At 37.7% G+C, this 12,860-nt stretch overlaps 1 protein-coding gene across 1 annotated transcript in view; it reads right to left on the reverse strand.

The window, feature by feature from the left end:
* The window catches only part of ASPG (asparaginase), a 68,890-nt gene that overhangs the window by 48,094 nt on the left and 7,936 nt on the right, over positions 1 to 12,860 (reverse strand). The window contains exons 2-4 of the mRNA XM_067555153.1: positions 8,602 to 8,731; positions 5,585 to 5,696; positions 2,087 to 2,212 (exon numbers count right to left, since the gene is read on the reverse strand). Coding sequence (XP_067411254.1) covers positions 2,087 to 2,212; positions 5,585 to 5,696; positions 8,602 to 8,731 — 368 coding nt within the window. The remainder of the gene's footprint in view (positions 1 to 2,086; positions 2,213 to 5,584; positions 5,697 to 8,601; positions 8,732 to 12,860) is intronic.

The following is a 12,860-nucleotide window of genomic DNA, read 5'->3' on the forward strand; positions in this document are numbered from 1 at the left end:
AAACATCTCATTAAAGAAATTGTTCTGGTCTGACTAAGCAACTGCATATTTTCTTTTAGAAGTGAAACCCAAGTTAGCAACAATATCAAGAACAGAACGTGTGTGTACTCAATTCTTCCAAGTTACAAGCAGGAGGGAGAAAAGTACAGAGAGTAAGATGAGCAACAGCATCACTTTACTCAGACACCCATAGCATCATCTGAGGATACCATTTGCCCTACCCTTCCTGGATAAATATAAAAGACAAACAGGAAGCTTGTTATTGACAGAATAGGACAAGGCTAAAAGTAGAGACCCAGTGTAGTTACTTAAGGGATGATGACTTCCATGTCTTTTTAGAATGAATCTTTATTAGCAAAATTATCCCCAATGTCTGAGCTCATTAAAACAATGCAAAAGTTAAGACTGCATTCTCTGCTGCTGGTTCGTGTGCCAGGCAGATCTCTAAACAAGAAAAGAAAGTAAAACCCTTAGCATTTTTAAAAAAAATATACACCACAGCTAGGCATATAGACCCCACACAATCTAAAGACAGTGAACTGAATTCTATTTCTTTTTGATATCATCCAAATTCTTCACTAAGTTCCAAGTACAAAGCCATTCATGTAATAAATAATAATAATACTCAAGTCTTATCTAGCACATTTCATCAGAAGCTCTCAAAACGCAAAAGGGGTAAGTAGTATTATTCTCTTTTTACAGATGGAGAAACTGAGGCACAGAGATGGCATGATTTTCCCAAGGTCATCTAGCAGATTAGTAGCACTGCTGGGAATAAAACTCAGGTCTTCAGAGTCCCAGTCCACTGCTTTAGACACTAGATCACACAGTCTCTCATGCACAAACCCAGAGACTACAATAGGCATACACAATTATTGTTATTTAATTAAATTGTGATAGTGCCTAGAGGCCAATCAGGCTGGAGACCAATTGTGCTAGGTACTGTACAACCATATAGAAGAGGGCAGCCCATGACACAAAGAATCTAAAAAGAAAAAATGTAACAGGTGGATGAGACAAACAAGCAGGTTGAAAAGACGAGGTAACAAAAATAATAAGACATGCATAATTCTTAGCCAATCAAGAATGGTAATCATAACTTGCTGCCTGCCAAGCCATTGTGTCAATAAAAGCATAATGTGGCCTGGACCTTTATTACTTGGGAAAATGAATGTTTCTCAGATCTCAAGTTAAGTTTTCAGACCTCGCAATAAACAAACATTTTATTTGCAAGCAGACCATGTGTGCTATGTACATTACTGGGAGATAAAAGATGAAATCTCACAATGACATTTTCAAGTAACTTTTAAGACTAGAGTTGCACTTTTATGTTTAAACAAACATCAGAGGCCATTCTGGTAACACAGCAAGTGCAAAATGCACACTGCTACAAAACAAAACAAAAAGTCTCAGACACAATGTGGTAAGGCCCAGGATGATGATGATGTATAAATTGAAGCCATCCCACTCCTATCCCATGTTAGACACACTTTGGCTAATGAAGCACATGCATTCTGCCCTGGTAATCATAACAGGATTCAAAATGGGGGCAAAGAGTATTGAAGAAATTAAGTTCATTGCCCCCCACCACAAAGAGATGGTCAGTAGCCACACTCAGATACTAAAATAATCCACACACAACAACATAAAACAGGATAACAATTTATAAAGGGATATAAGCCTCCATGCTCCTGGCTTAAATAAACCAGAAACAGCCTGGGGTTAGAAAGATGTTTCCTATATACAGAGATTATTACACAATAGCCCACTACAGGATTTGTTGCACCTTCCTCGGAAGCATCTAGTACTGGCCACTGTTGACCACTGGACTACAACCACCACTGGTCTGATTTAATATGGCAATTCTTATGTTTCTAGAGTTGCTAACAATAAAAAAAACCTGTGGGGCAGATCCTCAGCTGGTGTGAATTGCCATAGCTCCACTGAAGTCAATGACAACTGACAATTCATATTAACTGACAATCTTCCCCTACACATCTAAAGCATATAGCGTTAATCAATATACTATGCAATTTACATGCAGACACACTAAAACATTTGACCTCAGCCTAAAATTAAGGTTTACCTGAGATCCTGTCAGAACAATGGTTTTACCCAGGTTCTCACACATGAAGGATAAAGCGGAAGCTGTATAGGCCATTGTGTCTGTGCCATGAAGAATCACAAAACCATCATATTGTTCATAGTATTTCTGGAGAGGGAAAGACATTTTTCACATTAAGCAGAATTAGAACAATGCTATGCTGGTGTTGACACAAGTCAGACATATATTGCTTAACTTCTACTACAGCAGGATGATAATTTTAACTGCTATACATAAAAAGTACTATATTTTATATATAATATAGATTTCATCTTAGAGATGTCCAGGTTTTCAATTTAACATAATTAAAGGTTAATAAGGCAATAAACATAAAATCTAGTTCTTCTAACTAATTATGGAAGAGTCAAAGACAGATTCTTCTACATATGCATATTAATGCAGCATTTTTAAATCATAAGACTGCTAATTAAGAAAAGTTTAGCAATGGTTTTAAAAAGGAATGTTAACACATGCAAATCTGTCACACAGTCTGATTTCTTGTTGATGCTTTTACTCTAGAGATTACACCATTTGCAAGAACAGATTAGGCAAACCAGTTCTATCATACTTTACAGCAAACAGCCCATTTAATCCAACTGGAAGAAAGGCAAATGTCAGTGTAAGAGTGCCCTCTTCTGTTCAAAAGTCAACACTGAAGTAACTACAGTATTGTATGGTGTTTAACTTTTCATTGGTCATATTACTAAGAATCTGCATTCTCTAGCAAAAACAGATAAAAAAGCAAGAAACTCACTACTGTAGGTTCATGGTTAATAACAAACTGAAAGAAGTCTCACAGAAAAGGACCTCTGCTATTGTTAATGTGAACAATCAAGATATATATCCATTTAAAAATAAGGAATGTGAAGGCCTCTGATAAAACTCTGGGCTGTAATACTACAAAGGCATGCAGTCCACAGCAGATCTTGTTGGAATAAAGTATCTGATAGATTTCGAAAGGGGGAAGAGGAGAGCTAAAACCCCTCACTATTTAAGGAGCTGTGCACACAAGTCATTTCACACTGTAATTCTGCTGTCTTCCTTTTTTAACTACTATTTTACATTTGATTTTCAGTTGAGCGTGTGCTAGCAGCAGCATGGAAGTCAGTTCAAGCATGTTTATTTGTTTCATGAAATGGAATCATATTTCTTTTAATGATGTTACTTGCCAGAATAAGCAATCATTAGTTTAAACATTAGTTTAGTTTTTCAGCGTGGAACCAGACTATAAGGGTCCAATTTTATTTTTACGTTATTGCTAGATGTCACAAACACGTAGGTGGAGATTTAATTTTCTGCCAGTGCAATTCCTGACAATGTGCAAGGTAAATTATGAAGAGTTCCAGAGGGGTAGCCGTGTTAGTCTGTATACAGCAAAAACAACGAGAGTTCTGTAGCACTTTAAAGACTAACAAATTTAATTTCAGCAGGTATAAGCTTTCGTGGGCTCCAACAAACTTCCTTGCATCTGAGGAAGTGGGTTGGAGCCCACGAAAGCTTATGCCCGATGAAATTAAATTTGTTAGTCTTTAAAGTGCTACAGAACTCTCGGGTTTTTTTTAAGGTAAATTATGTGTCTCCACCTTGTGGCAACATGTACTTAAGCAGGAAAAGTGAAATGAGAGCTATAGATTAACAGAGAAGGAAGAGCTATTTGCCAGAATAAGAAAGCAGGAAAGTTCATGTGAAAAAGGAGATTTTGTTGTGAGCTGACACAAAAATAAAGCTAACCTGCAATTTTAAAAAATAGCCATGTTGAGCACTCTTCCGTACTGGAACTGCTGTTGGGAGACTCCAACAAACGTAGAATTGAAAATCAAAGTACAAATATCCTTTACAAACAGTCACCCATTTGGAGGAAAATGCCTCTTTCATATCTGCTGGCTATAGCTCTGCATATTCGTTTTTTTGTTTTTGTGTTTGTTTGTTTTGCAGTGTGACATATTGGACTGAACCTCCAGAACTAAAAGCATGAGAGGCATACATCTTCAGCTAAAAAAGCCAAAGATCCCTAGTTGGGGCTGTAACAGACTCCTGCCCTCTGTGGCTCAGGCATAGAGAGAGGCCTATAAGATACATTCATAAGAACAGTCATACTCAGTCACACCAATGGTCCATCTAGCCTAGTATCCTGTCTTCTAACAGTCGCCAATGCCAGGTGCTTCAGAAGGAATGAAAAGAACAGGTGATCAAGTGATCCATCCCATCTCCCATTCCAAGCTTCTGGCACACAGAGACTAGCAACACTTCAGAGCATGGTTTTGCATCCCTGCCCATCCTGACTAATAGCCATTGATGGACCTATCTTCTATAAACTTATCTAGTTCTTTTTTTAACCCTGTTATAGTCTTGGCCTTCACAACATCCTCTGGCAAAGAATTCCACAGGTTGACTGTGCATTGTGTGATGAAATACTTCATTTTGTTCATTTTAAACCTGCTGCCTACTAATTACATTTGGTGACCCCTAGTTCTTGTGGTATGAGAATGAGTAAACAACACTTCCTTCTTTACTTTCTTTACACCAGTCATGATTTTATAGACCTCTATCATATCCCCCCTTACTCGTCTCTTTTCCAAGCTGAAAAGTGCCAGTCTTATTGATCTCTCCTCACATGGAAGCTGTTGCGTACCCCTAATAATTTTTGTTGCCCTTTTCTGTAGCTTTATTAATTCCAATATATCTTTTCTGAAATGGGGCAGCCAGATCTTCATGCCATATTCAATATGTGGGCATACCTTGAATTTATAAAGAGGCAATATGATATTTTCTGTCTTATTATCTATCCCTTTCTTAATGATTCCCAACACTGTATTAGCTTTTTGAACTCCCACTGCAAATTGAGTGAATGTTTTCAGAGAACTATCCACAGTGACTCCAAGATCATGAATGAAGCTTTCAGTATTTTCTGTATAATGCAAAGCAGTGAATGTAACAAGCTAGTCCTATGGGCTACAGTAGGAAATCCATCCACAATAATATTGTTCTAATGACTAATGAAGCTAAAATGTCTAGTTTCAGTATCCAAAATAAGAGAGAAACAAAAAATTAATCCATTCTTTCCAGTTTTAATTATCCATGCTACTAGTACTACAGAGTCTTAGATACATTATTTTCTTTCAATTATAGCTGACACAATTCTGTAAAAATAAATCTCATAAGCTATCGGATATATAAAATTTCTTCAGTGATGGCTAAACACCAAGATTTTCTAATAAATCTGACATTTTCAAAAAGTATAATCATTCTCTGACTCTTGTTTATTATATATCTTTCCATCAGCTTCTTATAACCATAAGAAAGTGAACAAATCACCAGAAAACCCATGTGCTGTGTAAAATACTGCATAGTATTGTACTTTAAATAAGTATATAAATTATATAAGCAGAGTAAAACTGAATTATTTTATCAGAAAGTAAAAATAATTAAACAGCAGTATATCACCTGAAAAATGAGCAAGACTACACAGATTTACAGTACCTCAAGTTCCATGGCAATTTTAGCCCAGTCATGTGCCGTCATGTTAGAAGAATCAAGCAGTGGCACAAGTTCATGAATTGTGTAGACAATTCTTTTATTTTGTTTAGAGAGGCTGAAAAGGATAAGAACATGAAAAAGTTTTAGGTTATGAACTATTGTGTGCTCATCATTTTTTAACCTTTCACTGAATGAGTGATCCATGAAAAGCCTGGTTTTGGTTCACACATGTAAAAATATACAATAGAATACTGACATCAAGTTTGGTAGGTTAGGTCTGGGGCCATGGTAGAATTCTTCTACCAAAGTAGTGGTGCATGAACAATGAGCTCCTGAATTTCAACACCCTAAATGTAAGGGGTTCAAAAAATCCTAACTTTTGCTTTTTGCTGTAAAGTGCCAAAATGTAAGAAGGCGGGGAAAAATAGAACCTAGTTCACTGGACTCACCTTATCAAGATCTAGTGCCCAAGACTAAAGGTTAGTTTATTAAACTCTATTCCAGAAAGTTACTAACATTTTAAAGGGACTCCTAAGATGGGCAAGCAGATCCACAAGCCTCTCATTGCCTGTGGAGTAAATACAGCAGTTGGGTCAGCTTTGAAGAGCCTTCTAATGCTTGCCATGGGGTTGAAGCACTTACACTACATGAAGAATTTCACCCTTTAAGTCTCCTCTGAATGGGACTCCAATGACCCTTATAAAGTCCATGAGAAAGGACAGCACAATGCACTCCTGATGTGCAGGGGAGCACAACTGCCACATCTCTCTGTAGACATCATAAGGCTTCAGAAACAAATCTCTTCTCCTTCAGATCTTAATTAGTGAAAAAGAGATGGATATTGCTCCTGCAGACTTCAGGGAATAAGATGCAGTACCCACCATGTAAGATTCCTTTCTCTCCGCTGCCCTTCATTGGGAAGCAAGAAGGGAGGGAGTGTACATGCTAGTAAAAACTCAAAGGAAATTCAGTTACAAGGTTAAAGTGGCAAGAAATCCAAACATTTGAAAACATGGAAGTTCACTGTTAATATTTTCCATTTCAATTAGCTTCCTAAATGGTAAACTACTGACACACAAGAAGCTAGTTGAAATAAAAAATATTTGAAGGTCAAATCAGCTTTTGAAGATATGTCCAGTATTCCCTTGGAATACAAATGTGATTAAAGGGGATGGCCATTTGCACTATGCAGAAATTACCCGGTGAGATTCTTTGGCCTGTTTGATTTTTAAAAACCATATATTAACAACATTTATACTGCAGTAGCACTTCCTAGCTCCAATAAGGATTTGGATCCCCACGTGCTAGGTACTATACAAAAACATAATCAGACCCCGCTTTCAGCAGATTACAATGGTGGGAGAGAAAAAAAAATCAGACTTATACAATTCTTATATATATTATTTATAAACCAGTAGAAATATGCCAAAGCAAGAGTCAATTATCCCCAGCTTCCATAAATCCATCATTAATTGGCTAATTTAAATAAAAAGTCATCTACCAGTAAGAAAACACATTTTTGTTAAAATAACCAAAATATTTAACAAGATCAAGTATATATCATAAACTCATGTTAGTACTGTCCCCTTTGGACTTTTCCTTTGTCCTAATTTCTTTATTTAAAATGCTTCAATTTACTGAAGGTATAGTGCAAAGATCGGAACTAAAAAAATGACTTTACTTCTTGGCTTATATGTCTCTTAATTTTCCCCTCAGAAAGACGATTTTCAGTGACCAACCTCAATTTCCACTCCTTGTCATAATTGTATTTAGCTTTTTGAATATTTTGTAAAATATACTCCAGCAAGCTATGTGCAGTGTAACATGTTTACAGGGATTTAGTCATTTGTTACAGTTGGGGAAGATATCAAATTAGCAGACTGCCCTCTAAATAAAACCTATAAACCTATTAATGGTTGCCCACCAGTTAAAAAGCCATGCAGATTAATTATAAAGCCCATATCTAATTACCACAATGTTGCATAAGTTTGGGGAAGAAAGAGACAATTGGCTTTTTAGAGTTTCTAAACCTCAGCAGGGACTGTAGAATTAAAGCATGAAGTTCATGCACCAGTTCAGGGCTGCATTAATTAGTTGCTGCTGCTGCTTCAGACATACATTCAGAGATAATTCATATAGTGCTGTTTCTTTATATGCTAGTACCATGGTAAATAAGCACCCAGGGATGGAATAAGTGTATATTTTGGGAAAAAGGTTTAAGCTACCTGACATACATGAACTGTGATGGTTGATTTGAAGAGTGTTTCTTAGATTTGATAATTATTTTGCAAGGTAATTATGTTTGGCAACTAGTAGAGATTGTATTAGGCACTATGAAAACCAAAATAAGTACTTTCTATGATTAACTAATGTATTTGGCATTCTGATTTTAAAGTAATGTAATATAAATATTTTTGCAAACCCTACAGTGATTTATCATGAGGTCTTAACACATCAGCTGTTAGAACACAGATGAAAGGTAACTCCACTGGCTTCTAAGGGAACCTGAACAGATTTTATTTTCCACACTCTCTCTCTTAACACCCCCTGTGGCCAAGAAAAAACCCAAGAACTACTTGGTTATTAAAAGCCATTCATATCCAGTGGATTATCTTCTTGAAATCCCAGAATTTACTTCCATCATAGGAGGGGAAGAAACGGAAGCAGAAGTTAATAAGTATATACTGTGATTAATTTCAGATGCCTTTAGTAAAATATTATAATTTAAACTTCTGAATTGGAGTCTTATCTGATTAAGATACCAGGTAATTACTTATTTTTAGGCTGTCTCAACAATTTGATCAAGAAGGGCATTATTTTGCCTTCTACCAGTTAAAAAGTTCATGATTAGATGACTCAGCAAGGCACAACAATTTAGCACTCATAAACGAAGTTATCCACCATATTTAAAAATTAATTTCACAATAAAACCATTGGATGATTCTTCATGCTAAGACTTCAGAGTACTTTACAAACATTTCTTAAAATGAGTGGGGAGACCTGTGTTTTCAGCTACTTACGGGAGCACCAAAGTGTCATCAGGAAACTCACAGAAGTCAGAGTTTTTCTTTTCCTTCACATACTCATCATCATGCAGCATTGGCATTTTTTTCAACGCCTTTACTAACTTATTAGCTTCAGGAGCGAGTCCTAGAAAATAAAGGGGGGAAAACTACGGATGAAACATTCATCTTTCTGGTTTTCCTTTCACTGATTTTTCTTTGGCTTCTTCTGCTCCCCTGCATTGAAGTTCCATATATTTTCCAGCACAGATTTAACCCAAGCAAATCTACTCCAGAAAGAACACAATATTAAATAGACATGATTAGAAAGATTAAAAGTAACTGCTATCATTGTTGAAACCTGAATATGATCAAAAAGGAGGAAATACTCTGCTTATAATTCATACTCTTCCAGACCAGTTTTAAATCAGTTACCAGCAGGTTAGGGATTGTCAACAAATCTGAGCAACAAATTCTCTATAATTATTTCCCTGAAACATACCAGGATCAGGAAAACAAGAGAAGCCTTTATTTATTTAAAAAAAAAAAAAATCATGTTACCTCCTTCTTACACATTGAACATTGGTTCTTTATCCATATTATGAGACCCTCAACCGCCAATGACATTCATGCATTAGCTTTTTGTGCAATTAGGAATTTACAGTAAATACTATTAACTAACATGACAAATGATGAAGAACTCACATGGAGCCTAAGCCATTTTTAAAATCATTTAGAACCCCGTCTGTGCTTTCTCCCACCCCCACCACTGACTGTTTGCCATGTGTTCTCCAAAGGCAACTTTCTTCACACACTACTGTAGTAGACAAGGAGGAGTTGGGTTTTGAAAATCCCCATGCACCTTAGGAACTTTCCATTTTAAGTTTTCTTCCTCTCTTGCTCAGAGGAGGATGAAGTGAGTAGTCCAGATTTCTGCACCTTTAAAGGACACTACACCATACATATCAGTAGGCAAGTGGGTAACTACGTTATAGACAGTCCTTGTCTTTATTCTCAGAGAATGCACCTCTGAAATGCTCAGGCTCTTAAAACATGTAAAGTCAGTTTTTAAATGTGGATGGAGCTTTCAAAGTCCAAACCCAGTCTGAGTTTTGGTTTAAAATTGATTTAAAAAAAAAAAAAAAAAAAAAAGAAACTCCAACTCCTGCCTGCATTTCCTGGTCTGAAGGGGATCAGGTCAGACAGCAGTCATGTTTCATCACTCAGAGCCTTGACACTGTCAGAGCCAGAGGAAAATACCTTCCCCTTCCACCTAGAAGGGACCAGACTTCCATTTGTTAATGTCAAGGCCACCAGCAAACAACCACTGTGCACCTCTGAAGCTATGAGGTGTAGCACAACACTTCCCTTACCACTCAAAATCTCCTTCAATCCTCACTTGGTTCCCAAATGTCAAGGGCCCAGAACAATACAGATTTTCCTAGTTATATTTTCTAAAATGTCTACAGGATGTAGGCGCTTAAATCCCATTGACTTTCAATGATACTTAGACGCCAAAGTGCCTAAATCACTTATGAAAATGGGACTTGCACTCCTAAGTCACTTAGACACTCCTGAAAATTTTACCCCCAATCTATAGCATAGTCTCAATCACATTTTTAAACAGTTAGGCTCCTTCTGTGCTGGGCAGACAAACTGATTATACTGTACTAACATGGACAGTACAGATTTAGGGTCGGAGTTATAGCTGACACTGATTATCAGGCCTGGATTTCCTTTGCCTGCATCTCACAAACCCCACATGCGGATATTGTTTTAAATACATTGATATATGTTTTAAACAACAGTCTATTTAAAATGTAGTAGTACAAAACATTATACAAAGCATGAATGAGAGAGTGTTCCACTAGAACACACACAACATGTGCTCTATACTATTAGCTTCATTGATCTGCAACAATGTCTTGCTGGCTTGACACAGATATGTGGACAAATTTTTCTCTTCCAGATAGAATCTGGAAAGCATCCATCTGTGTAACAAGCAATAACAGATGAGTTTCAGTGTGATGGGATGCACCTGGCCTTTGTGGCTCCCTACAAGGGGCCTGCAATCCTCCTACACCCTGTCCCAGGAAGCAGAAAAGTGACAAAAAAAGATTAGCAAGGATGGGTACTCCAAGCCTGCCTAGAAAGGCCTCTCAGAAGCAGCCAATCAGATCCCAGCAGGCTCAGATAAAAGGAGCTGCAGGGCCTTAGCAGGTTAGCTCCTGGTGGAACCAGAGGAGCAAGAAAGGGGGCTCCACTCTGGCCACAAGTGCTTAACGGATAGCTAAAGTTTGTTTCTGGATGTGTTTTGCTTAGCTGGGTTTGGAGAGAAAGAGGACTTAAGAACTTTACCCCTGAGAGAAGGAAAAGCTAAAAGGGCCAGGTAGGAAGAGACCCAGGGAAATAGCAGTGATGGACTGGAATAAGCACTAAGTGACTGCTATGTATAGTAGTGGATGGGCCCAGGTTCCCCTACCAGCCACCAGTAAAATGGCATAAACCCTAAGAAGTGACAAGCCTCATTTTGCTGCCCGAACAAAAAGCCAAATTTAAAGGCCCCAGAGATGGGGCTGAAGACCCTAGCGAGGGCAAATAGACTTTTAGTTTTAACTCTTTGATTCCCCCGAAGAGGTTCATTTGGACGTTGTGACTTGGCAGGAGTGCCAAGCCACTGAAGACATGCCTAGGATGAGAAAAAGACTGCAGTACCGCATCCACCCACTAGGAGGCATCCAGATAAAGGTTTGTAAATGAAAACATAGGAATTACTGAAGAAAATAAACCAAGAAGAATTTCCTCTATGCCTATGATTGTTGTTATTCTTTGGAGCTTTATAACCTTGCATTCTAGAGGTTACAGTTATCCTAGGTCCATTCTGAACAGACCATCTATAAAAAGATTCTGGGTTGGAAGAGAGAGAATTGTCCCCAGTTTTCCTTTAATTCCAGATTTTGATGAATGGAGAATAAATACATTAATGGTGGAAAGTTGGAAAAACACAGAGAAAACACACTATACACAAACAAAATGGACAGAAAGAAAGACAAAAAGTTAAGCAATACTGACCTTAACTGATTCTTAGAAACAGTAAAGATACTTCTTCATAGTATGAAACCAGACTGACTAATCTCAGGACTGCATTTACCATCTGCTCAGTAGCTTTCTCCTCATCAACACCCACAGGGAATTTCAGGTTGCTATACCTTCCCTTGTAATATTAGAGTAAAATGCTCTTCTGGCTCAGGATCTGTGGGCAAGGCCAGGTCCAGAAAACAGAACCCGGAATGGGCGAAGAGACCATGGTCTCAACATACAAGCATTCAGAAGAATATTACACAGATTACACAGACAAAGTTCCATGCATATCTGATGAGTTGTGCAGAGAAGCTGAGATCAGTGACAAGCACTATAGGGTTTGAGGAAGAATTACTCTAATCAAGAACTTGTTGAGAACAGCAGGAAGGAAACAAATCTGACCTTGGATTGAGGAAATGGCAAAGGATCCAAATATGGGATTATGGGGCTATCCTGAGCTGCTAAACCAGCTACTATAACTAGTAACTGAGAGGGCATGGGGCAGAAGGAGAAACCACTGTATGATTAGGTGCAAATACTGAGTATGACTGTCTGGAAATGTACAAGTATTGATGGGCAACAGGAGTGCCAGGTCTCTGAGGAGTAGCTGAGGGTTCAAGAGGCTAGAGGACAATCTGATAATTTACTCCAAGGAGAAGCAACAATACAGTAAATTACTCAAGCCAACCTCTGCAGCTCTACTACAAAATCATCTGCTTTCAGGGATGTTTAAATCATGCCCCTCTCCTTCACATATTGCACCCCCTGGCAGAAGAACAGCAGAGCAGCTGTTACACCACTCCCCAGTGGAAACAACATAACACTTAAAAGTTCTGCCCATCTTTCATTTACTTCATGTCCTTCCACTGGTTGACACCCTTTAGCACAGCAGATTACAAGCACCATTTTGGTCTAGAGACTCATTGGCATTGCCATGCCAGTGACCTTGCTGAGTGACTGCATCTTTACAATACAGTCCCTCACTTTTAAGAGCACTAGAATTTATAAGAAAAAAAATGAAAATCAGTGTAAACATTTTAGTCCCAAATATTAGCAGAGTAGAAAAGACAGCAATTATACAGTACTTTCCTTGAGGAGGTATGAGTATACAGAAACCTCAAATTCCCAGAAGCCTATGGTTTATTATAGCAATACATTATTTTTATACGTAAAAAAGAATTGTCTTCAACAATGCT

Source organism: Emydura macquarii, unplaced genomic scaffold (assembly GCF_026122565.2).
Source record: "Emydura macquarii macquarii isolate MOO-44397 ecotype Brisbane River unplaced genomic scaffold, CSIRO-AGI_Emac_v2 contig_1551, whole genome shotgun sequence".
NCBI classification, from domain to species: Eukaryota; Metazoa; Chordata; order Testudines; family Chelidae; genus Emydura; species Emydura macquarii.